Source organism: Rutilus rutilus (genome assembly GCF_951802725.1).
Source record: "Rutilus rutilus genome assembly, chromosome: 11".
NCBI lineage: Eukaryota > Metazoa > Chordata > Actinopteri > Cypriniformes > Leuciscidae > Rutilus > Rutilus rutilus.
Window position 1 is genome coordinate 3651974 of NC_140216.1, and position 27987 is coordinate 3679960.

A 27987-nucleotide genomic window follows, 5' to 3' on the forward strand; every position below is an offset into this window, starting at 1 on the left:
TTTTCTCTGTTCTTTGTACATCTATGCAGTAATAATTCAAAGGGCTTCAAAACCAACAAAAAATCTGATATTACAATTTACAATATATAACAACTCATAACTCAGAAACCACAACCAAAGAGGTGAGAATTTACACTGAAATGCACAAGATTTTCTTTTTTCCATTTTGTCGTTTTTTTTTTTTTTTTTCTCCTCATACCAAAAAAGGGCTGTAGAAGCGAGTCCACATTTACATTAGCGAAGGTTTACAAATGTACAATTATACAATCAGAAGTATGTATTCACTACAGGGGAAGATTATAGATACAGATTGGACATCAAAAACCAGAAAAACTACAAAGTTTTATATATATATTTATATATATATGCAAAGGTCTACACCAAGTATGCACTAAATAGTTTATAGAAGCAAGACCAAAAACGTCTCCCATGCTAAATGTCTGCGTGTTAGCAATCAAGTGTTAGTGATAATGTATGTATGTGTGTGTGTGTGTGTGTTTGTGTGTGTTATGAAAGAATATGCGAGTTAGAAAGGTGTTGCGAAGCAATAAAGTGTGTTTGCGCAAGCCTACATGATTGAACATGGGATAAATCAAATATTCTCTCATTTCATACAGGACCGAAAAGGACCATCATTTAGGTAGTAGAGCAAAAAACAGAAGAAATGCTAAAAGGGAGAGGAAAAACAAACACAAAAAAAACAAAACAGGTCATAACAACCTGGGTATGATTCAGTGTTGAGGGGAAGGTTTCGACTCTCCACCCCAACATCCCTACGTCGTCGGCTGTGGACGAACACGCTCGCACAGACGGCCATCCTAGAGGAATTATGGGAAGGGTTTACATGATGCCATTAGGAGGTGCACAGAGTGGGCCGAGGTCAACGCCGTTCTTCATGTAGTACTTCTCCAGCTTGGCCAAAATGTGCTTTCCGTACGTGTACTTCCGCAGCGTTGCAATATGGGGCCGGATCTACACAAAACCAAGCGAAATCCATCACAAAACATTCATCACAATTCTTACACACTTTAGCATAGGGGTGGGCGATACGACCAAAAACATATTTCACCATATTCAAGGGATAACTCCACTTTTGGGGGAAATAGGCTCATTTTACAACTCTCCCAGAGTTAAACAGTTGAGTTTTACCGTTTTCGAATCCATTCAGCCGATCTCCGGGTTCGGCGGTACCACTTTTAGCATAGCTTAGCATAGATCATTGAATCGGACAAGACCATTAGCATCTCTCTCAAAAAATGACCAAAGAGTTTTGATATTTTTGCTATTTAAAACTTGGCTCTTCTGTAGTTACATTGTGTACTAAGACCGACGGAAAATGTAAAGTTGCGATTTTCTAGGCTGATATGGCTAGGAACTATACTGCTGGACTCATGGTACGGCAGCAAAGTTTCTTGATTATTACGCAGGAATGAGAGTATAGTTCCTAGCCATATCAGCCTAGAAAATCACAACTTTACATTTTCCGTCGGTCTTAGTACACAATGTAACTACAGAAGAGTAAAGTTTTAAATAGGAAAAATATCGAAACTCTTTGGTCATTTTTTTGAGAGAGATGCTAATGGTCTTGTCCGATTCAATGATCTATGCTAAGCTATGCTAAAAGTGGTACCGCCAGACCCGGAGATCGGCTGAATGGATTCGAAAACGGTAAAACTCACCTGTTTAACTCTGGGGGAGTTGTAAAATGAGCCTATTTCCAAAAAAAGTGGAGTATCCCTTTAAATAAGTTCACAATATTGTTACTAAAAATAAGAACAAAGCAGCAAATAAAAACACTAGGATTAATACAATAGAACAAATTTACAAATTAAATAAACCTACTGTATCTAAAAATTTAATGCAAGAAATACAGACATTGTATATTAGGCTGCTGTCACTTTAAGACTAAATGCACTAAATTTACTGACACATCCGGTTTTCACCCAACTGTTTGTTAATTTAAGATATAATCTACTGTGTTTAAGTGAATACTCCACATAAAGGGCATTTTGACAATTCTGTGGGTTAAGGTTAGACTTCATTTGTTGATGAATCAGTGTTTTGGAACAAATCTCTTGAATGATTCAATGACAAATATATTTTTTAACAGTCTCTTGTCGCCACCTACTGGTGTAACAATGTAATGATATGATTATTGTACTTTCCATTATTTAAATTATTGTGAAATGAAACAGCCACACAGTATCAATCTATACATGACAACTGGTCTTAGTCAGTCAGCGGTAGCGCAAACGCAGATTTGAATGTTTGCTGTATTGAGTGTGTCAGAAATTATCAATGCAGTTTTCTCACGGCAAAATGCATGTAAGTAGACTTTTCTGTCCCCAGTATTCATTTCAAAAGAACATGGGTCCCATAGACTACTCATTCACTGTTGCAGCCATTTTGGCCAGTGCGGTCCATTAAAGAGGAAACACTGAATTTGACAAGACTGCAGTTCTACAAATAATTGACAGGATTTTTTCAAAGTTCAGATTGGCTCCACCACAAAAATATAAATGTATACACATATGAATTAATTATTTTTTGAATGAATGATTCAATGGATGAATCAGTGTTTTTGAACTAATTTCTTGAGCTAACGATTCAATGAAAAATATTTTTTAACGGTCTCTTGTCGCCACCTACTGGTGTAACGATGTAATTGACTATTTGAAGCATCAAGTTACTTTTAAAAGGTGATTCACTCCAATCCGATCGCTACCGTAGACATCAGTGTTTATATCCGAACTATACATTTTTATCCCAGTACTTCTGTGATAATTTGAATTATTGCAATAGAAATAATTATATTGTGGAGTTTGTGAAGCCGTTTCATAACTATACATGACAACTGCTCTCTCTGGCTAAGAACAGAGATCTGAATGTTTGCTGAGTCACTTTATAATGTTACCAAAATAAATATTTCAAATAAATGTTCTTTTGAACTCTCTATTCAATCAAAGAATTCTGAAAAAATAAATGCGTCATTGTTTCGACAAAAATATTAAGTATGGCTGCGAGAAAGAACATTGGCACATGAATCAACAAATTACAAATTTTAATAATATCTCAATAAATTACTGATTTTTAATTGTTTTAATAGACATGGCCGAATCGTTGTCATTTATGAAGAAGATCACGTTGGAGTTTGAATCGAGATCTTTTAATAATTAATCACGCAGCTCTAATGGACGCTTTATATCGTTGCCATATATCGTCATACCGCCCAGCCCCACTTTGGGCACAAACAGGAAAAGAAGAAATACTGATGATGAAATAGCAGCCGCACCTTGTGCATTACAATCTTGCGTTGTGTCGGCTCGGCCACATCGATCATCTTCTGCACAACATAGTTCGCATACTGGTCCTTCATCATGGTGTATAAGGCACTGTGGGGCCCGTCCGCCATACTGCACACCTCATCAATCAGCATCGCCCTCTCGGCACGCAGCGAGTGGGTCACACACTTTTCCACCACGTTACTGTGAACGAAAACACAAGCGGCTCCCAAGTAAGACACTTGCTCGTATTTGTGTGACGGTTTATCATGCGTGCGTAAATTCTTTGTGCGTACCTGGCAAACTTATGCTGGCTGAGCCCCAACACATTTCCTCGGATTTCAGACACAATCTTGCTCTTGTCCTCAGCGCGGCCGTGCTCCAAAACATGCTGAATCACATAATTCCCATACTGATCCTATATGGGGATGGGGGGAAAAAAAGAAACGTTCTTAAGAGGAATGGCTAAGATCCTGGTTCAGTGCAGAAAGAGACGGCTTCATAAATTACCTGGACCAGCTGCTCGGTGTGCTGATGTATTTCCTCCAGTATCGGGAGGGTCTGCTCAGGCAGGCAGTGCTCCAGAATACGCTGGATCACCCGACAACCATATGGGTGTGTGGACAGAGCAAACACCTGCACAACACACACAGTTATTAGTTAAACATACACACAAGAGACAAAGGTTTTAAATACATTTCAAAATAAGCCGCTCCAGACACGACTGGATGATAATGCAGTTTTCTCACAGCACAGACAGGTTACAAAATGCATGTAAGTAGACTTTTCTGTCCCCAGTATTCATTTTAAAAGAACATGGGTCCCATAGACTACTCATTCACTGTTGCAGCCATTTTGGCCAGTGCGGTCCATTAAAGAGGAAACACTGAATTTGACAAGACTGCAGTTCTACCAATATTTGACAGGATTTTTTTAAAGTTCAGATTGGGTCCAAAACACAAAAAAAGTGTGTGTGTGTATATATATATATAAGGGGTGTAACAATATATCGTGTCACAATATATCACAATACAAAAATGCATCAATACATATCGTGGGTAGATCACCCAAAATAAAAATTACTGTGTGATAACAAATTCAAGTTTTCAGAGTTTTAGTGTTAGAGGACTACATTAAACTACTATATAATGTATAATAATGCAATGTGGGAATATTTGTGTGTCCTGATAATGCCAAATGTCTGATGTTACAAGTAAAAGCGTCCTTCATTATTTTAAATATATCTAGTCAGTGACAGTGAAAGCATATTCGTCTAAAATAATTCTGTATTTTCAGGTTCAGAATCAGGAATATTGTTATTCTGGTGTCTCTATTGTCCTGTGCTTTGGGTTTCAGCACCAAGTCCATTTTTATTTAAAAAATTTCAAATAAATGCTGTTCTTTTGAACTTTCTATTAAATCAAAGAATTCAGAAAAAAAGAAAAGAAAATATGTATCATCGTTTCGACAAAAATATTAAGCATGGATGCTAGAAAAGAACATTGGCACATGAATCAATGGAATAAATTACAAATTCAAATATATAAAAAATTTATAATATTTAAAATAATATAATATACAATAATATATGAAAATTATTGCAACCTTTGTGAGCATAATAGATAATTGTTCTTTAAATCTTACCGCAAAAACTTTTCAATGGTAGTGTAGTATTTATTTCATGTTAAACTTTCTCTACACAAAAAAGAAACATTTACATTGATTTATTGTTTAAAATTAGGAATAGCTGAGTATTATGTATCTTCATATTATTATTTAAATAATTTCTCATTTCTTATACTGAGATTCTGCACTGAAGTTGTGCTTCAAAAAATATGAAGGCCTCTAAAAATTAGTCATAAAAGTTCCCATGGTACACAAACACACACACCCAAAGCCCTTATATTCAAACATACAGCGTTTCACACAGTTCAAAAGAGACACACCTGTCCTTTGAATGCATCAATGATGAACTGAAGAGCATGAGGCTGGACACACTCAATGCATTTCTGCACAACATGATTTCCATTTTGATCCTTCACACACTTTAACACGTGCCCGTCAAGCTCTCGAACCATCTCATTCTGTAAAAGACACAAAACAAATTTGATTCAATTCATACACTGTAACTTCACCACAGCCATGTGAATAATTACAACATGAGCGTTCAGCCTTTCATAAACTCACAATGACTTGTTGGTCCGAAGGGATGAACTCCAGAGCTTTCTGGATCACTCTGCAGCCGTACATCTGCAGCGCCAGGGATAAAACATGACCACGGATCCGCTCGGCCAGCGCCAACTTCTGATCCAGACTGCCAAACTAAACACATAAAACTCTTTTAGCATCCTAATTGACATCCAGTACACTTAATGCACATATAACTGATGAACTTTGCAACGCTGAAACTGTTACTTTCCTGTATATTACTGAGAAGCTGCATTGAAACAATCCGTATTATATAAATAAATGTTAGTTAGTTAAGTTTATTTCGGGTCAACTTCAAAAGAAAGAAAAAAAGAAACCAATTTACAAGCAAACATAGAAACAAAAAGTAAATTGGTATGCGGTCCCAAATCAGGGGCCGGTTTCACAAAGCTATTTTAGACCGGTCTATAGTGTTAGACAAGTCTAAAATCTGCTCATAGACTAGGCTAATGCAAGTTAGACTGTTTCACAAAGATAAAGACTGACTTCATTTAGACACCTTACCCCCAGGCTAACTTAGGTCTAAGCCTCTATGTTACCTTGGCAACCAGCAGTAACAATCAGTTACACTACAAACAGCCAAAAGAAAAGGGAAAATGGCTCATAATTTAAACATTTCTTCTTGTTACTACATTCTCCGCTAAATTTCCCAAGTAAAACGTCCTTGTAACTGTTATACTCCTCCAACAAACACATCTTTTCCGCTGGGGTAAACTGCACTGAGCGGTTGAATGCGCTTACTCGATCCGCCATGTTTTTTGTTCTGAAAAGTGTCTTATTTTACCCAGAATGCATTGCAGTGTAGTCCTACTTAAGATAGAGTCTTAAGTGCTTTGTGCAACAGTGTCTATCTGAAGTCTGACTATCTACTATATCTAAGCCATAGTCAAAGTCTATCTTTGTGAAACCGGCCCCAGGTCCCAATCTGAACCTGCACTCATGTTAAACCGCACACAGTTCATTAGATACTAAATTGATGCATTCATCAACAAAATAACTCAATAATACCTCAAAGAACTTCTGGATGACGTAATTTCCAAACACATCCACCATGAGCTGGTAGGCTGCCTGTAAGATCTCGTTGAAGACCAACTGACGTTCTGCAGGACTTGCTCTCTCCAGTTTCAGCTGGATAAACCTGAACAAAATCCAAATTGTATTTTTCTTAACATTTTGGATTTGGACCTTTTATTTATTATTCCCACTATTATCATATCATGCCAAAATGCTGATATAAGGGTTCTGACTTTCTAACATGTGAGCTGTAGCAGACCTGGAGCCGTGCTGGTCCTGAGAGAACTCCATGACGTGTCCCGCGATCTCTCTCAGCTGTAGGTTGGGGTAGCGGTTGTTTCTGAAGTCCTCGAGGAGACGGCTGCGTCCCGAAGGCATCACGTCAGACATCCCATAACGTAGCCGAGAGGAAGGGAAGAGCTGGCTGCTGGGACTGAAGAGAGACGAACCTGTGGTGGCATTGCGGTACTTCGCCTCCGCCCCTGGTGCTGCCGAGATGAAACGCCCACTGCCATTGGTCAGTCCACCTGAAGGGGAGGCGCCAGAAGGGAGATTCAATTCATTAAATATGTTTAAAGGGGTCATTAGACGCTCATTTTCCACAACTTGGTATGATTATTTAGGGTCTTCATGTAAAGTTTGTAATATACTTAGGTTAAAATTCCTCATTGGTTGTGTAAAACAACACCATATTTACCTCCTCAAAAACAGCTCTGTTCACAGCGACCCATTTTGGTGCACGTCTCTTTAAATCAGGGTTTCTCAAACTCGGTCCTGGAGGGCCACTGTCCTGCACAGTTTAGCTCCAATCCTGATCAAACACACCTAGCTGTGAGTTTCCAGTGATCCTGAAGACACTGATTAGCTTGCTCAGGTGTGTTTGATCAGGGTTGGAGCTAAACTGTGCAGGACAGTGGCCCTCCAGGACCGAGTTTGAGAAACCCCGCTTTAAATGATAATGAGCAACTGCGCCTTTGAAAGCAAAGAGGAAGTCCTTCCGTCTTTCAGATAAGACATTAAACTGAGGTCCTGACTCTCTGTGGTCATTAAAAATCCCATGGCACTCTTGTAAAGAGTAGGGGTGTCCTAGCCAAATTCCCTCCATTGGCCTCCTAATAATCCCCCCATCCACTGAATTGTCTCTATCACTCTCTCTCCTCTCCACCCATAGCTGGTGTGTGGTTGAGGAGAGATTCCCTGATATGATTGTACAGCGCTTTGGGTGTACAGTAGTACATATGAAAGCGCTATATAAATACCTTGTTCATTCACGTACTCACCAAGGTTAAGACTGCTTGAAGATCCATGAGTTGAGAGCGAGGGAGGCGGGGTGAGAGAGTGGGAGGGGCCTTGGTTTGGAAGAGGCATGCCTACTGGGCCGGGGGAGGAGCTAAAGCTGAGGCCATTGTAGAAACCCCCATGGCCAATAGGGGTGAGGCTGCTGGGTGTGCGCTTGTACAGATCAGAGCTACCCGTCAGAGAATCCCGACGTGACCCACTGGAACTGGAATTAGCCACTGCAAAACAAACAAACGGACATGCAAAAATTAAACCAGAGTCAGATTAAATGCAAATCTAAAATATTTAAGCATTAGGAACAAATATGATTTTTGTGGTTTGGTCCTGCAGTGCAGTACGTTTTAAAGTTCACTTCAAGCTGGAATACATGCCACAGCTTTTAAAATTAGAACAGATAGGCATCATACACTTGCTGACTGGGCATTGTGGTAGATTTTTAATAGATAAAAATAGTAAACTGTATATTAAACTAACCATGTCTCTAACATCTAACCTTACTTCTCTTTTCAGGCCTAACATGATAACACTTTGAAACACAATGTACTAAAACGTTCTGTCCTGTGTTTTTGGATGTTGTATTTTCGCCATACCCCTTTGACTTTGGTTGTGTGAGTGTAAAAATAAGTTTGGGAATTGAAACTAGACAGACAACTAAATTTGAAACTTGTGATTAACAATGAAGTAATCATTAAAACAAAGTTTGCTTTGCCTGGTAACAGAAGGGTTTGTCTATGAAAACCAATCAAATTGTGGGGAAATTATGTAATGCAGTATGACATTTTTGCGATACCTCCTTATTCTATAAAAACTGTTGTATTCTTTTAGCTGGTGGGATTCTCAGTGGGATTTGTCTGAGATCCTCCGGCCTTGCTTCTTCTTGGGGGAGATTCTCTGAGAACTGTTCGAGAGATCCTCCGGCCGTGATTAAAGCATTTGAAGGACATTTGCTAAGGTCTGTTTGTCAATTATTCCTGCGCAGGAAGAAAGCTAGTTACGGGAACAGGTATTAGTACCCAACCGACGTCGATGTGTAGACGTGCTGGAGTATAGGATTAGACTCAGCCGCCGTCGATGTGTAGACGCGCTAGAGTATAGGATTAGACTCAGCCGACGTCGATGTGTAGACGCGCTAGGGTATAGGATTAGACTCAGCCGCCGTCGATGTGTAGACGCGCTAGGGTATAGGATTAGACTCAGCCGCCGTCGATGTGTAGACGCGCTAGGGTATAGGATTAGACTCAGCCGACGTCGATGTGTAGACGCGCTAGGGTATAGGATTAGACTCAGCCGACGTCGATGTGTAGACGCGCTAGGGTATAAATATTACAGGCCCAGGTAGGCTTAGGTCAGATGAGATAGGACTTAGGTTAAGAAAAATCTACGACAGCATCATATAGCTAATGACAAGATCACACACTACTAGACTTTAAGGTCCTTTCAAACACAATCCCTATGAAAAAAATTCTAAAATCTGAATAAATAAATAAAAAAATAAATATCCTCTGACTGGATGGATTCATAGTCTGAAGCTAAAAAAAAAAAGTCTCTGTGCCCATCACATACTATGTGATTTTCTGTGAAATTGGTCAACTGTGATTGTCCAAAATCTTCAGACTGGCTCTTTCTGGACTTTAGGCAATTAGCTTCAACTCGTCCAGACGTGATGTGTATGTGTGTAAATATATATATTAAAGTAGATTTGCCGCTAGGAGGAATAACCCTCTAGCAATATTATAGTGATTTTTATTTTCAACATAACGAAACTTGAGATAACCAACTAAACATACCTGCTGTGCCAAAACCCCCGAGTGCTGCTCCAAGCGTGGCTCCCAGAGAAGACGACGGGTTGGCATTGAATCCAAGTGAGGTGTTTCCCGGTTGGGCAGAGCCTTGTGAGAATAGTGAGGAGCTCTGTGAGGAGGAGCTTGGGGATCCACTCCCGTAAAAAGAGCTCCCTCCCAACGCCCCGCTCCCTTGCTGTCCGGGACCCTGCTGAGAACTCAACGCACGAAACGGCCCACTTGCTCCGCCACCGAGACCGGCATTACCCCCGCCCGCTGAGGCGGCAGCAGCGGCCACTGGGAAATCAGAACGGATTAATTATACAATGTCTTTATATACTTTTGAAGCTTGAAAATGTGGAATAAAAAAAATATCTTAATTTGTGTTCCAAAGATGAAAAAGACAGAATTTTCATTTTTGGGTGAGCTGTTCCTTTAAATCCATAAGGTTTTAATACCAAATACAAGGCAAGATTCTGAGAGTGTTAAATGGTGGTTGATTTGTCATTTTCAAACACGTACCTGCTGACGGGCTGATGATAACCGATGCAGGGGCCATCAGTCGAACTGGTCCTCCACGAGCACCTGTGTTCACCACAAGCGCACCTGTCTGGTCATAATACGCAGCTGGGGCCAACATAGGATAACCTGGAATACCACAGACACGTCTTAATCAGACACTGACCTGTTCACACTAACAGCGATTGAACTGCTGATTAAAGTCATTGAACTGTTGGTTGATAGATGGTGTCCCAACAAGACTGTTGTATCCACTAACATTTCAACTGACAGTCCAGGCTTTCCTCACTTTCGACCAATGAATTCCCATGACTTTTCCCAGTCATCAGTGATTAGTTTAAGCAATTTTAAGCTAATGAAATATCTTATTTAATAAAACATCACTTTCTAAATTGAAAAGTTTGGGGCTGGTACGATTTTTAATGTGATAAAGCAGAATTTTCAGCATCATTTTTCAGAAATCATTCTAATATGTTGATTTGCTGCTCAACAAACATTTATAATTATCACTCTTTAAAACATTTGTGCTGCATATTTTTATTTTATTTTGGGGAAACTGATAAATTTTTCAGGAATCTTTGATGAATAGAAAGTTCAAAAGAACATTTATTTGAAATAGAAATGTTTTGGAACATTATAAAATGTCTTTACTGTCACTTTTACTGTTAATGCCTCTGCTGAAAAAATAAATAATAATAGTTTTCTAATGGTAGTGTATATTCACAATTCCTTTCCATCACATACCAAATGAATTATTTATTTTATTTTATTTCCTTGGTTTTCTATGATTATCAGGATCCTGGTATTGTCCATTTGCATAAGGTTAAACATTACTCAATTGTGTTCCAACGGCAACCGCATCAGTCACCTCAAATCAACTTTCTTGGGTCACATTTTCTTGAAAATCACTGTCAGTGTGAACACCTCTTTAAAATCTCTTTAATCAAGTCCCTTACCAGGTACGCCTGCTGCCAGACCCTGTCCAAACGCCAAGGCTGAGTTCACCGCTGCTGCTGCTACAAGCTGCTCTGTCTGCTGACCCTGCTGTCCTTGACTGGGAGTCAGAGGTCGTTGGTTTCCACCTGCACGCATCACCTGGGGCAAAAAACAAAAAGTCAAAGATTGGCTGATGAGTTGAATGTATGTGTGTCGCAAACTTAATTCAAAACCCCATGCGTTCTTATTCCTGAATGACAACGATTCACCTTTGTCTATTAAACCTTTGACAAGTACGATCACAGCGAACGTTCAGATCTGTGTTCTGAGTAAAGCCCTATTCGGACGGGATTAACTTTAGATGGAGTAGATGGAGTAATGTAATTTTACCACAGGACGTCTGTAATATTAATGGACAATTCGCACGGGATAAGAGATCTCAGTTAAACTAGCAGAAGTGGGAGAGTAACTCGATTTACACACCGCCGTCACCCTCCTGTCGTCATGTGCGTATTACGTTGCTTCCTGATATCACGTGCGCAAACACATGTAACCTATATATAAAAAACAGTTATGTCCGATCGAATGATGTATTAATTAACTTCAGATTGGATTGTGTTGGTAATAGGCACTTCCCTAACGCTAAAAGATGTTTCGTGCCTCTAACAAGTGCTGTCGATCTTCTCTCTGATCTGAATGGTGTGTGGAAAACACTTGAGTTTTGCCACAGACTCGTTCCAGCGTCTAGAACGCGACTGAATTCTTTTTCAAGCGTCTCCATACTTGAAAAACCGCGGAAAACTACTTTTAAACAGGAAATGACGAAATATTTACATACATATTTACAGCGGGTCTATTCGCACGGGATTAGTATTACCTGAGGTCATTTTTCCAGACCTTTTTACTGAAGGTAAAAGTCGCCATAATCTATACTGACATTGTCAGTGATGATCACTGAGATGTACATTCGGACGGGACTAAAACCACAGAGAAGCTCTGGTGATTATTACTTCACCCCACCTCTCCATGTTAAACTAGTCCTGTCCAAATAGGGCTTAAGTCACCTTTTAAAAGTAACTTGATGCTTCAAATAAAGATTGTATCAATTACATCATTACACCAGTAGGTGGCGACAAGTGACTGTGAATGGATTGGCATTGATTCATTAATTCAAGAGATTCATTCAAAAATTATGATTCATCCAGTAATGAAGTCACTGAATCATTCATCCAAATAGATATTTTTTTAATTAAATATTTTTAAATAGACTGCAGCAATTTAACACTTTCAGAAGCTCTAGTAAATGTTATTTTGTTTAGTCGTCAGTTCTGAATCATGGGAGAATCATTTTAAATTGCGATTCTCAATTTATCCAGATTCGTGCAGCTCTAGCGCTCTGATTGGCTAAACTCTTACCTGTTGTTGGTTCTGTTGGTTCTGTGCGGCCGACTGCTGGTTGGCCGAGTTGGAGGGGTTGGCGGCTTGCTGCTGGAATAGGTTGGCCGGATACACACCCCATGGAGTCACACCATAGTACTGAGGGGGCATTACCGCTGGACCTGAAAGACACACACACATCATTGCTCAGATGAAGGGCCAAAGCACACTGTTTTCAGAGGAGGCTCAGGGGCTTTGATTTACACGGGAATCGAGAGTCGGCAGCCATTTCCTCTGCCTTTGTACTCTGCTTCAGGAGCATCAAAGCAGGTGTGTGTGTTTGTGTGTGTGGCTTAGTCAAGCAGACTGCCTCAATCCTGGAGCTAAATCTCAAGCCTCTGGAGGACGCCGTCCAAACTATCAGGCATCATGAGCAACACTTCGTATCCACTCCAGACTGTGAGCAACAGACTGCTCCTGTCACAGCGAGTGCGGCATTAAAATGCAGTCTGTACTGTCATCGTTCAAGTACAAAGAACCCTGCTGCACATTGACACTTTCATTATTATGCCACATTCAACGCATTTGTATATTTGCATATTGAAGATTGAGTGAGTCCACATTTAATGTGCATTCAAAGGTTTGGGGTCAGTATGATTCTTTAAAAAAAATGTATTCAACAAAGATTGATCAGAATAATTCTATTTAAAATAAATGCTGTTCTTTTGAAATTTCTATTTATCAAAAAATCCTGGAAAAAATGTAAATGTTAAGCAGCACAACTGCGGTCAACATGGATAATAAATGTTTCTTGAGCAGCAAATCATCATATTAGAATGATTTCTGAAGGATCATGTGACACTGAAGACTGAGGTAATGATTTGATCACAGGAATAAATCCCTTCTTTAAATATATTTAAACGTATAGTATGGAATTTTTCGCCTCTTTACAATAACAAAGGCGTAGTTTGATGACGCAACATTTGCTAAGAATTATGGATCTTGTCGTCAACGTCAAGCCGACCGATCTAATAATGTTTATGGATGACTGAATACATCGATGCTTTTATCATGACTGTGATATGAAGCAGGTCGGGATTGCTAAGAGACAGCTATCAGCTCCACACGCGACGCGAGTCCCGCGGATATTAAAGGAATATGGACATTTCATTCTACCGAACTACACGCAAGTGAAGAATTACTACTCACAGGTCAGTTTATTAGACAAATTAAACTTGTGAGGTAACGCAGCGCTGTTTCACTTGGTCTAACATTACACTAGCGTTAGTTTGTCTGTATGAGACTAGCAGTAAGCTAGATCAACATTAGAATAACATACAGATCATATTCTAACATTTTATCATTGCTGAACTATATAACATTGATTAGTTTTATGTAAATGTGCTCACCTGTTTAATAAAGTACATGTAGGAGCGGTCGAAGTCTCGGACGTGGAGCTCTCGTTTATATAACGTTACTTTCTATGGGAGCTCTCGGCATCTCGAAAACACCGCGCTGATATTGATTCTCGTTTTAGTTCTCCTTTTTTTTTTATCCAAAGTCTGCTTGCCATGGTCCATAATGTTTGAACGAAACAACAACAGCGTGCAAATAGACATTGCGAACTACACAGTTGTCTGCGTCTGTCGCTTTGGTTACTATCAGAGGGCTCTGGTTCATAGCTCCGGTTGCTATGGCAGTACGAGGGGAAACCAGGGACAACGCGGATATGACGCCATTGACGGCGACAAAACGGAAATAAAGAAACGGGACGTGTCTTCGAATTCAATTACAAATTTCTCCTGGTTTGAAAGTTGTTGGAAACAGTCGGGATAATGTAAGTACACAACAAAAAAAATATATATAACATAGATATAGTGATTTTTGCTATTTTTAAAGCAAAAAAAGTTACATATTGTGCCTTTAAATGGGAAATTGTTATTTTAAATATTACTGTTTTGTTTTTTTAAATGAAATAAATGCAGCCTTGGTGAGCATTAAAGAAAAAAAAAGAAAAAAAAACATTTTGAAAGACCCCAAATATTACACAGCTCTCTAGAACAATTAATTCTAGTTGGTCAATTGTACAATATAAATTAATATTCTTAGTGTTTTTCATGTTGCTAGGCTAATTGTTTTCCATGATGTAATAAATCTATGTATTTATTTATTTGGGAAGAACATAGAATAATGTAGTCAGCTTCTCATTAAAATCACAAATAAACACCAATAGGGTGATCAGAACCCCAAAGTGATGCCGACTGGACTCATCAACATACTTTATATTTACATAATCATTTTAAACTTTAATAACCGACATGATACATATCCATCTTGAATGGTAAGCATGATCTCTCACCTAGTGTGGCGGCAGCAGCGAGGCCGGCGGCGTACGGATCAGTGCCTGGAGGAGCAGTGCTAATGATGTACGGATTCTGTACGAATGCAGCTTGGGCCAAACCTAACGCACAACCAATAAGAAACCAAATTAAATAAATCACCTGAAACTTTTGTCCATTAAAAGTGCAGTAAGTCATTTCTGAGGAACGCTGTTGAAAATTTAAATAAACACCCAAACAAACAATTTTGTGAATATTTGCTCGATGTCTGTTCTGTGTGTGTGTGTGTGTGTGTGTTGAAAAAAAAAACTGTGTTTGTGCATAGCTGTGTAAATAGGAGGGGAAAAAAACATGCCAAGGTTGCTTTATCAGCTTGACACGCACGTAACATTGGGCTGGTTCATCCGTACTTGCTGTCTGATGTGCCAGCTGTTAGCGTGTTTGTTATTTTGGGGATGGAGCAATTAAAGGGAGGGGTGTGTTTCTTTTGGGTAGGGTTGATTTCAAACGTCAACAGCGCTCCTCATAAATTGCTCACTGCACCTTTAAGTCATCTGGACACTCAGAGCTACGCTGAAACTCACCGATGTGTTGTTGCTGAGCTGCGGCGAGCGCGTACTGCTGCTGCTGGGCCGCCGTGAGCTGCTGCACTGCCAGAGCGCTGGGCCTCTGGAACAGCTGCAATACATGAAGCTTTTATCAGACATTAAACATTTGCATTTGTTTATAGTCATATATGCAAAGGCTTCAGAAGCATATGCAAATGTGACTAATAATTACTTTTCCAGAATAACTTCCAAAGAAGCTGAACGGTATTGTGGCACATTACTTCAAACAAAGGTTTTTCAAAGTTAGCCTCGACATTCGCGGCCTTTGATAGCAACAACACAAATATTTATAAATACACACATTATTTTTCTACTCTACTAATTACAGTCTTGAGAGTTGAAAGTGCTAGCAGCATCAGATATTCACCTGTTGAGGGGAGTTGTAGTCGAACAGGCTGACGGTAGCAGCTGTGGAGTCGAGAGGCAGCTGGCCTCCAGTGTAATCAAACTGCAAAGTCTCCATAGAAACAGATTCCATGGGGTCCAGGGTCACATTTTGGGTTTCAACATTTGAAAACTCCTCTGCTGGTTTTGGCCCTGCACCTCCAACCATTTCTGGTCCACCCAACTCCACCTCTGGACCAGTCGGAGGGCAGTTACCCGGAGTTCGACTGGGGAAGAAACAAGAGAGGTGTGTATTCAATACATTTTAGAAATACTGAAAGTATACATATGGAAAGCCCCACAAAGCGAACTGAGGGAGGATAAACATTATCCTTATAAGTCTCTTATGCTCAACCAAGCCTGCATTTATCTGATCAAAAATCCAATATTTTATTTTATTTCTACTTGAATATATTTTAAAATGTAATTTATTCTTGTGATCAAAGCTGAATTTTCAGCATCATTACTCCAGTTTTCAGTATAACATGGTCCTTCAGAAATTATTTTAATGATTTGTAACATTACCAATATCTTTACTGTCCCATTTGATCAATTTGATGCATTCTTGCGGAATAAAAACAATGTTTTTTTTACATTGAGCAGTCATTAATTTATTATACTTTTTTGATGGTGTATACCTAAAATCCTTAACGTCCACATCAAGTCCATTCTGATTGGGCAGTCCATTGGGGTTATCCAAAACGTCTGGCTCTGTCTCTTTAAGTTCCTTCCGCTCAGGATCAAATGTTGTTTTGGGTTTTTGTTCCACCCTTTTCTCAGGGTCATCAGCCTCCGAGTCTCTGGGACCCTAAGAGAAACAGAATGAAATTGAAGTAAAAATGACAAGGACTTGAGGTGCTAAAGGAACAGTTCATCCAAAAATGTAATGTTACTTTCATTCAAAACCATGACTTTGGAAACATGAGGGTCACAAATAATGAATTTTCAGCTTTGTGTGAACTATTTCTAATCTTAAAGGGATATTTCACCGCTGGAAAGATGAATGTGTATTTAAATTGGGTCATTTATGTAGTAGAAATGTGAAATTATTTTAGAAGTTGGTGCCTTCTAGACTGAGAAAAGCCAGAAAATTTATTTTTGGCTCATGTGGATGAAAGACAACAACTCCCAGAATGCACTTGCTTCGCTGCCCTACGAGGCCACTCCCAAGCCACGCCTACCGGTTACAGAGGGCAGCATCGGAAGAAATGATACAACTAGGCGACTAGTCGACTCGAAACTGAAAAGACGGTGTTTTATCGTGAGATCCCCCTATGGGCGGGTTGAAGACATGCGGGACGAGCTCCTCCTACTGGCTGTAGTCTCTCGACTCTGGACAATAAAGCCTCTGATGAGCTAAATGACGATTTTTGCGTCATCTGAGTTTTTTTTCCAGACACACAATACAGAAATCTCTCGTCTCAGGGGGACATGAGGGAGGGAAGCACGGTCACTCGAAAATACTACCGGGTTTCTACTGACAGAAAGCTTAATGCTAATCGGTGAAGTATCCCTTTAATAAAAACAAATAAGAATGTTTTGATGATAAAAGATTCATAATCAAGACTCACAAATGCTCCTTTGCGCAAACACGAGTCCATTTTCTCAGCAGGGGAGGAGCTAAGAACATACTCCACCATAGACACGCCTAATCCACCGCTCTCAGAACGGGGCGACAGCACAGATCCCGCCTCTCCCACGGGATGGAAACCCTGACCTGGTCGGCGTTGCACCATTATTGGCTGGGACACAGAGTGATCTACAGAAGGGAAAAAAAAGGGACATTAGAGAGAAAAAACCTACATATGTAAAATACAACCATGCCATCTGCACACACACACACACACATACCAGAGGTTCCCCAAGCACTGTCTCTCCACTGGTCCAGAAAGATCCCTTTTGGTCCATCTTTCCCTGAATCATCAGTTTCCCAGAATTTCTTCCCAGTTAGGAGCTGCTGCAGAGCGGGAACATCAGACATTAAAAACATAAGAATGAGAAATTAAGTATTAAGTAGATGATGAGGAAGGTAAGGAGTCTCACCTCTCCCATGGCTCGGCCCTCCAGCGCAAGTGCCTGGAAGTCATGGTTCAGCTCATCCATTGATCGTACCTGTGTGAAATATTATACAATTATTACAAGATTCAATTTTATACAATTAAAGAGGACCTATTATGTTTTTTTGCATGTTCAACTTTCTTTAGTGTGTAATGTTGCTGTTTGAGAATGAAAAAGCTCTGCTAAGTAACAAAAAGTCCCTCCAGCGGGAGTTATTCTCTGGATCAGTGTCACTGTTTCTGAACTCCATGAAGCAGTAGATATGTATATGTAGATCCCACACACATGCGCCATCTTGGAACAGTCAGCGTGTTTCAGTAAGAATCAAATGATGCCACAACATTGCGCTGGTTGTGAAACCACTGAGATTTAAATTCCCGAAGAAACATGATATCCTTTCACAGGTGAGAATGTGTCAGCTTGTGTTTTTATAATGTATTAACTCAGTTATTTTTCTTTTTAATGGTTTTACTTTTACTATGGTAACTGTTTAATGTGTTAGCTGCCGCCTTCATCTTGTTGTATTGTGTTAGTTTAGCAGATTCAGATTATTTTATTTAAAGCATTCAAAGCTATTTTCATGGCAAAAATTCAATTACAAAAATACAAATATATCATATAAATACAATAGTTAGTTTAGCAAAATCATCTGCTAAAGTCTATTGCAGATTTAGATATTCATACATGCATCTGCCTAGGGTTGCAGACGCTCAGTCAACTTGCTCTCGAATGTTCAAAGACCGGCTTTGTCAGTTCTAATATGGTGGACGGCTTATGTACAGCGGCCAATAGAAACAGCCCCTAAAGCGGATCCTATGTAAATATATCTATGCCTGAAACGCCTCCATTGTAGTCTTGCTCATTTAAATAATTCCAGCCGATTCTGATTGTTCCAGGCGTCCAATCAAAGCACATGGCAAAATAAAGGGGCGGGGGCTGATTGAGCGAGTTAGTAGCGTGTTTAAACTGGCCGTTATGTTAAGGGGCGGGACATTTCCCCAAACACGCTCAAAGCAGTTGACCAATCACAAAACACTGCTCCAGCCGACCAATCAGAGCACACTGTGCTTTTTAGGAGGGGGGTTTCATAGAGACAGGAACTAAACAGAGCGTGACTGGGAAGAGAGGAGCTGCAACAATGGAGAACATGGGAATTTTTTTTTTATTTGTAAAGTCTTTGTAAAATAGTCTTTGTAAAATATTATAAATAGGTCCTCTTTAAAAAAAAGCATCTACCTGGTCAATTTTACACAGTTCTCACCTGGTTGTCTGCATGAATGTTGTCACCAGTCGGCCAGCGGTGTTTGCAATTGTTGTAGCCGGGCTGGTCGCCATGTTGCCGCTGGAAGAAGTAATCCACCATGGCGTCATCTTGAGAGCGCCCTGCTCCCTGCGTAGGGGGAGGGGCCTGAGGAGAAGGGCCGGGTTGGGGGGGGTGGCCCGCAGCACTCAGCACCACAGGCATGCTGGGTAATGGCCTGTCAGGGGGAGGCAGTCTCAGGTGGGGGCTGAACGAATCCTGCCAGAGCACAGCTTTCCTCTTCAACACACACGCTACGCTCATTCCACCAGAGACTGTAACACAAGAACAAAACAAAACACTATTAACCCCTAAGGCATCAGGGATTGCTTTGCACTCAAAGTGCATTCAGTTACCATATTACCACAGCTGTGTCTCTCAAAGCAAGGCTGAGGATGAGAAGGCTCACAAAATATTGTGAGAAATGACAAAATCAAACCAACTTTACTTATTTTAAAGAAAGATCTATGGAGTTAAACAGTAACAGCACAGTAAATCTGACACGGATTCCACTGAATCAAGGACAAACAAAATAAAATCCCTGACCCATGAAAATATAAGGCAACAGAAAAGAAGAGACACATGGTCTGGGGCTGGAACGAGGTCAATTCAATCCATCAGTGTGATAGTCAGCGCTCATTACGACATCGCACACACTTGCTGAGGCTCAGTGGGGAAAGCAGAGGTTGTTGTTCTAGTTAATCAAGCAGAGCGGGTCTGTCAAATTGAGTCATTTCATTCTCATTGAAATGTGCATCTGATATCATTGTCACAGAGTGACTTTGGAAATGCTGGGGAAAGTCAAGAGACGAAACTATGGAGGAATTTCCACTGAAACAAATTTTCCTGATGAGAAAAGGTCAATTTCTAGCTGGACATTCTCTTTTAGTACTCAGAACCTAAATATTTCATTACATTAGAGGCACATAAACAAAAAAATACACCAAAAAAACCTTAAGCATCGTCATATTACTAAATGCAATACATTACACTCACTGACACAAAGTTACAAAAAGTTTTACTTTTGAAATTCACTTAAAGGCACAATACGTAAGATTTTTGGATTACAATATACCAAAACCTTAAGACCAATGTAATATATTTTGACGACTTGTGTACTTACATTATCCCAAAATTTTCCAACACTTAAATCCAGAGAAATCAGCTATTTTAACCAGCCCGTATCATTGGGTCACCTGTCAATGAAGTCATATCCGCACTACCGCTGATTTCCAGTTTTACTTTCGTAGAGACCATGGAAACACTAATATACTATGCAGGGTTTTTTTTTTATACAGGAGAGCAACAGTTTGGATACTTTAATCGACAGAAAACTAATCGTTACTAATTGTACTAATAATACAAAACTAATTGTTACATAGCTCAACACGGTTAGTCATTTTCTTGAGTTACTGCGAGTCTCAGAGACAGATAAATTCGTCAAAAAGTATGAGTAGTAATTCAGCATTTGTGGCCATTTCGTTAGAATGAAATAAAATAATGTGCATTTAAGTGAATAAACATAAGTGTATACAAAGTTCAAGTTCAGGGACGAAGGAGGTCGTAACTTTAATCATAAAATATGCATAAACAACGTGAAAGGAGCGGCAGTGGGCGACTGCGGCATACGCATTATAAAAACACCAACGTAAAATCTCCCGGGCTCTCAGTTTCACCTTAGCACAGTAACGTTAATAAAACTGTAACACATCAGCTCACCCACGAACACAAGTCCCATCAAATGGCTTTCCAATCAGTGAAGACGACAACTCCCATGATTCCACACTCATTCAAGGCTTCATCAAGCTACTCCTTTGTTATTGTTTTGAAAAAGCGACCTTTAGCGGCTTGTGACCTTGATGCGCATTATTGTACTTCTGTGGCAGAAGTATATATTTCACTATTTGTCTTGCAATACATATAGCCAATTCATACACGACAAAGAAAATATACATTTAATTATCCAAATGTTTTTCCGTAACATTTGGGCCATGCGCCACTTAAACAAGAGCCAAATCAGGACAAAAGGTTGATCTAAAACAGCAATTATTTTGAATCTACTCACTCCTGAGTCGCCATATAACAGCCATTTATCGTGGATAACAGGGTTCTCTGCAAAACATTCCTACCACAGCACCTCAAGCCAAAAGATGTGCAATAACAAGGAGGAAAAAGAAAAAAAAGTTCCTCTTGTGACACAGTTACACTTGTTTTCTCCTTATTTCTGCTTGCAAGGAAATTACAGTTATCCTGTTTTCATTTACATGCTGATATCTCAGCCATCAATAATATGATTTAAATTTCAGTATTTCTGCTTATTGACAAACAGAAACACTTTCTAACAGAATGAAATGTGCAATCATGTCTCATGTGGATATAGTTATAAGGACATGTGTCTTAAAGGGATAGTTCACCCAAAAATGAAAATTCTGTCATCATTTACTCACCCTCAAGTTGTTCCAAACCTGTATGAGTTTCTTTGTTCTGCTGAACACAAAGGAAGATATTTGGAAAAAATCAACAGATCTCGGTCCCCATTGACTACCATAGTAGGAAAAAAATATACTATGGTAGTCAATGGGGACCGAGATCTGTTTGGTTACAAACATTCTTCCAAATATCTTCCTTTGTGTTCATTTTTGGGTGAACTATCCCTTTAACTTCTGTAATGGTACTTTTAGAAAAAGTATTACATTTACCTAAATGAAAAAAGACAAGGAAATTTGTTTTTGGTGAAATTAACTACAACATAAAATCGAAATATAAACCGTTACGGTCAATAAATAATATTGCTATAAATAGCCTAAAAATGAACAAGAGCATTTTTGGTTTCAGCAACACCTAAAAAAAAGAGACCACAAGAGTTTTGCTCTTGCTTTCACATCTAAAACTGAACCGATCTTTTAAAGAGAGATATGTAGACATAGGCCACCACAAACATCAACTGCAAAATCCTGATGCATTGGTGTAATCTCACCCCAAAATGGTGCCAGAGGTGTTGGCACTGAGAGTCAATTATGTCACATAGGCTAGATCCTTCTGGAAATAATAGTCTCTCTAAATAGGTACTAAGTTTATTTCATAACCACCTTTCATAACTTTGTTAGCGGACTGTCACACTCAGCTGAAATATTCACCAGGCACTGGGAGCTATCATACTAACACACATGGTTTTAGCATTAAATGAAACCGGGTTTAATTACGGGTAGGAGGCAAGCAGAAGAACTTGGATGCAGAGTGTCAAGATATTTAGACTATGTGATGCACTTAATACACTAATGAAAGTTATTGCACTGCTAGTGAAAGCATACCGAGACAACACAATGTGAAAACCAATTCCAAACCGATGAAATGGATCAAGAATAAACCACAAGCATTTTAAAGACACTGTGTCATGAAACCCTGACAACTGTTTGAAAGGACCACAGATTTGTCGTTAGTCCCATTAGTACCAGAGGTTTAGCAAGCTGGAGCACCAACGGGCTAGAAGATCATGTGATGGGACAAAAGGCACAAAGAAATAAGAAGAAATAGGCCTCTTACTAGCTGTGTTTCCATTACCCTTCAAATTGCGCAAATTGTGAAATTGCGAATTGAAAATACGCCCGATGGAAACGCGTCAATTTCGCAAAAGCTCCCATTTATCGCAAAAAAGTTTACAAGCTCGCATGAGGAGGTTTTTCAGGCAGTTCGAAAAAGAAATATTTCGCAAAACTGCAATGGAAACTGTTTTTGCGCATTTACAGGTCACCTGACGTAGATGACGCGGTGTGTTTGGACAGAATACGAGACAGAGTTCTTTATTAAATTCATATAAGACAAAAGAATTACAGGAATAATGGATTCTAAACCTCAAATAAATGCCACAATCAAGACCTCGAAGCAGATGTGAGGGAGAAACACTCATACATGCCGCTCACAACCCAAGTATAAGGGTGGTTCCTTCCATTAATGCTTGGAAAACACACATACGTCTCCTTCGATTAATAATAATGGCTAGTGCAGTGGCCGGGATATAGTACATAAACCTACCAACGTCCGTTGCCATGGTTTTTAATTTACTTATCGCGAGAAGAAGTTTTAGTCGCATAACATCGGTTAATGGAAACGGCGTCATTTCGCAATCGTTTTTGTCGACATTTAAAAAAAATTTAAATTAAAAAAACGCAAATCTGTAATGGAAACGCGCTAGGAAACGCAAGATATAGGCTAGGTAGAGTTATAATAGTTAACTCAATCTAAAACCATTTTTTATTAACCATACTTTAAGTTTAACTTCATGTACTAAAGAAACTAAAATGAAAAAAAAAACAAAAAAAACTTGTGTCCAAGTGACTCAATCTTAAGTTTATAAAGCGACGAGAATACTTTTTGTGCGCAAAAACAAACAAAAATAACGACTTCATTCCACTATTCATTTCCTTCTATCTGGGCCTCGAGTTAGTTCATGTAGTGTTTTTGCGCAGCTCGTCTGTGTTACACGTCACCACGTAGGCTCACTATTGGCCGACGCTGGTCATGTGTGTGATGCGTGTGACGCACAACACAGACACGCTGCGCAAAAACACTACGTGAACTAACTCGAGGCCCAGATAGAAGGAAATGAATAGTGGAATGAAGTCGTTATTTTTGTTTGTTTTTGCGCACAAAAAGTATTCTCGTCACTTTATAAACTTAAGATTGAGCCACTGGAGTCACTTGGACTATATTAACGATCTCTTTAATACATTTTCTGGGCCAGCAAGTTTCGGTCACCTAGAAGTCTATGGAGGAGTGATCCAGCACTCAGATTTCATCAAAAATATCTTAATTTGTGTTCCGAAGATGAACGAAAGTCTTACGGGGTTGGAACAACATGAGGGTGAGTGAGTACTGACAGAATTTTCATTTTTGGGTGAACTAACCCTTTAACTCAATCTAAAACCATTTTTTATTAACCATACTTTAAGTTTAACTTCATGTACTAAAGAAACTAAAATGAAAAAAAAAAAAAACTTTGCAGGCATTTAAAAAATAATAAAAATGACAACATTACTAAAAATTTTGCTAAAAAAAAAAATTGTATTTCAACTAGGGCTGTCACGATTCCTCAATTAAATTTGAGTACTTGATAAAAAAATTCCTCGATTGCAATTTGACCGTGTTTAATTAACCCCCAAAATACCAAAAGTGGCGCATTCCACGGACAAGAATCCATGAGCCGCATTATTAGAGCGTTTTCAAAAGCTGCACGTTATATTAAAACAATCTAAAAATCACATTAAAGCATAGTGCTATTGTGAAATCACAAAGTCTGCGATTCACTTAAATAAATAATTATTTAAGCGTCATTATTTCACAGTAAATGCTCCTCCACACAAACTCAGTCTCTGTATACGTGCTGCTTGTTCGGGTTTGGGAACGTAAAGTCTGATTCGCTTTGTGTTTCGCGCTAAGTGTTGCACTGTTATCATTTATAGGCATGGTCGGTTAACAAACCCCATTCTCTGCATTCACGAGTTCGGGTTGCTAAATCATTTATAAACCTCAGCCAACACAGGAGAACACATCAATGTTTCTAAACATCCAAACTGTTGTTGATCACGATTTCAAAAGTTCTCTCGAGTTCGCGTGTCTTGATGTCCACATGTTCTAGCATTTCTATCGTAAAGAAGTGGCCAAATATTAAACATTAATGGACATTTGAATTAAATATTTGGCCAATATTTAACAAGGATTTTATCATGCTGTAAAGTGTAACAACAGCAATCAATTAGCACCCTGGTGTTTGTTTTAATACGTAATGCACACAAGCTGATTATGTTTATATTATATATTTTACATTGTGCATTTTAACAGTGTTGTTCAATAAAACAATACTATTACATGCTTTTGATACTTTAATTAAACCAATTATTATTGCCTCATTGTTATTATACCCATGTATTTTAAGTCATTAAGGGTTATTGTTCACAAAAGTCTATTTTTATTACCACAAAAATGTCATCTGACGACTCAATTAATCATCAGTGACAGCCCTAATTTCAAAGATACTAAAATAACAGGCAATGTCCACTCAACACACAATTTAAATCCCTATTTTTGCTCTTTACCAGTTACGATATAGGCCTACTTTTTAAATGTCTGCTTAAATTTGTCCCTTGGAAGTTCAAACGCTGTAATTGCAACGCAGCAAGATTATACAGCTGCACAAGATCCCCATTAGGTGTAATCCTGTACACATTGATGAAGTAATGCCCTGAGCTTCACATCAAGATAGTACACAGGGTGAAGCAACACACTGTTTAAAAAGACTGAGATAACTGTGTGCGCACAGCACTCCATCAGAACAAAATGCATCCCACACCTCTTTTAAATGATCAACATGGTCCCATAAACCAGCACATGAGGTCAAAACCAGGTCAAATAAGTTTGAAGACTAAAGGGTAAACCACCACAGACTGAACAGAGTAGGGCTGCACGATACTGAAGAAAAATGCGATAACTCATTAAATAATGCGATATTCGATAATGCTTAAAAGTGTGTAAAATAAACTTCAATTATTTTTTAAATGTATTTAAAATTATATATGTTTCACATTCTTTTTGTGACAAGAAAACATCCCTACAACTTCTGAAAGTGAACATCAGTGTTTTACTGAGGCATAAGAAGTGTTATTTTAACATTTAGGGGTTCAGGTTATCCTACATTAGGGTTATTAAACAACAAAAACTGAATAATCAAATGTAAAAATAAAACACTGCTTAGTTTTCACTGTGTGAATTAAATATATACTGATTCCTATTAAAGCTAGTGAGTGATTTTCTCTTTGTCTTTTGTTCATGACCCACAGTTACAGCGAAATGCATATCGCAATATATACATATTTTGATAATTTCTATATATATTGTGCAGCTCTACAGATAAGCTTCATGAAACACTTGCTTGGCAGAGAAACTATGACAAATGAGACATACACCTACATGGACAGATTATGTGACATGCCCTCAATCCTCAAAACAAAACCACGCAAGGTAAAAGAAAAAGTGAATCCGACTTCATTAAATAAGGGTTATATTCGGTTATCCAAGGAAAAAATCTGGGTCTTGAAGGAAAACCTGTAGAGAATCTCTGACCTAGGCTTCACAACACCTGCATTTTATGGAAAAACGCATTCAACTCCCACACTTATGACTTGTGGAAAAGAGATAAAATCCCACAATGAGTGATACAGAAATCCCCCGATCAAAGCCGAACTCCCCTTCACATTCATCACAGCATGACCCTTATTTGTCTCTCAATTAAGCCGAACAACAAACTTGCTCTGATACTAAAGCGCAATAGTCAGATTCCAGAAGTAAAAAAAAACACATTTATTTTCTAAATAGTGGAATTGATTTTTAACAATAACTTCTAATCTGTTAAGTGTTAAGCACAGACCTACCGTGAGCTACGAGGGTGTTTCGTTGAAGCCCGCATTCAGCATGCATTTCCTCAACTTGTTTATTTTTTTTTTTTAAACAATCATGTTTATCATAAGCCAGAATCTGTTAGCAATGATTCTGCAAAGATTCTCCAGCGATCAAAAAAACTGAAACAAGCAAATCCCACCAAAATAACTCGTTAGCTCGAATACTTTCCTGCTTCAAATCAACGTTTGTAATGTTATGATACATATGATAATATATTATAATATTCACCTTGTTGCTGGTTGGTTTGGTTCATGGCTTATAACTTAAGACTTAAAAAAAAACAAGAAAAAAAAAAGGACCACGGGTAGAGAAAAGAGCACTGTTGCACCGACATATAAGCTATTGAGCTGCCTACCTCGACGTGACGCATATGATACCCAAAGTTGAGACAGCCATTGTCCTCATAGATTACATGCTCTTTACAGCCTGATCGGTTTCGCCATTACATGGCCCGAGCTCCACCGACACCCGGAAACCAGAGCTCCTGAGCGGCTGCATGTTCACCTCCCGGAAGTGGGCAGAGATACCGTAACTCGTTACCCATGATGACCAAAGCATGCGTTTGCATCATGATAACACAAACAGGTAACAAAAGAAGCGCGCATTAACCCTCAAGAGGAGGAGGAACAGCATATACGGTCAATAACGGGGTACACGAACCCGGTGACTTCAGACAGTCGTGAAGCAGAGGCTTTTATCGGAGTTGTCACATTAATTCGCGACATGGGAATCGGTGAGGGGCGGAACTGTCTGGCAAGGCTTTGATCAAACGTTATAATGACTGTTACACGGCCTAAACGGTCAAACATAGCCGGTTTCCGATATAAAACAGACACAAGCGGGTATGTAAAAACGCACGAACCGGTACCTGATAGTCTGTAAGCCGCTATTCTACAGGTCCTCTTCCCCGTTAACAAAAGGCCCGGGCCGTCTGGACAGGAAGAGCACTAGCTAGAGGAAACCCCGGGGAGAGGAGGGGGAGCCACTGCCTTATAATAAAGCCCTCGAAATCACTCGTTACGCATCATAACTCCAAAATATAAACGCGAGGTGAGCTAAAACGGTTCAGGAGGGAAATACGGTTTCAGAACAGAGGGATACTCACAGGTGGAGGATGCGGATGGTGACGGATTTCAGCCCCGGTTCGCAGCAGCTCCCAGCTTTCACACCGACAACATGGCGGCTCGATCCAAGCAGACGCGCGCGGGGCATCATGGGTAGCATGAGAAGGAGCGCGTGCGGTTCATTGCGCCAAGAGGGGAGTGTCGTCCTTTGTTGTGCTCGAGACACATACAACAATGTACAGATTTACAGGCGCTCTTAATGTTTGACACACCGAGCGAATGCCGGAGGGGGCTTTTGAAAGTGAAGTTTGCTATGGGGTTTATTTTTTGTGCCTATTATTATAAGAGCAGAAATGAATTAATCTTT

At 39.3% G+C, this 27987-nt stretch overlaps 1 protein-coding gene across 3 annotated transcripts; it reads right to left on the reverse strand.

Annotated features, from left to right (window-relative positions):
* pum1 (pumilio RNA-binding family member 1) lies at positions 1-27890 on the reverse strand. 3 transcript variants are annotated; one of them, XM_084423973.1, is made up of 22 exons: positions 27662-27890; positions 19066-19379; positions 17790-17858; positions 17598-17703; positions 17318-17505; positions 16385-16554; positions 15730-15973; positions 15339-15432; positions 14775-14876; positions 12455-12597; positions 11059-11197; positions 10106-10231; positions 9590-9880; positions 7784-8020; positions 6763-7030; positions 6498-6627; positions 5469-5603; positions 5228-5365; positions 3792-3917; positions 3578-3699; positions 3293-3485; positions 1-972 (listed from the first exon to the last, which is right to left on the reverse strand). In XM_084423973.1, exons 2-22 carry the CDS (start codon positions 19366-19368, stop codon positions 841-843), a joined length of 3456 nt encoding a protein of 1151 aa, XP_084280099.1. In that variant the 5' UTR covers positions 19369-19379; positions 27662-27890; the 3' UTR covers positions 1-840. The 3 variants fall into 3 exon arrangements, with proteins under 3 accessions (XP_084280099.1, XP_084280100.1, XP_084280098.1); XM_084423974.1 differs by having other exon boundaries at positions 17598-17700; positions 27662-27766; XM_084423972.1 differs by having other exon boundaries at positions 15339-15447; positions 27662-27766.
* Between the last annotated feature and the right edge of the window lie 97 nt (positions 27891-27987).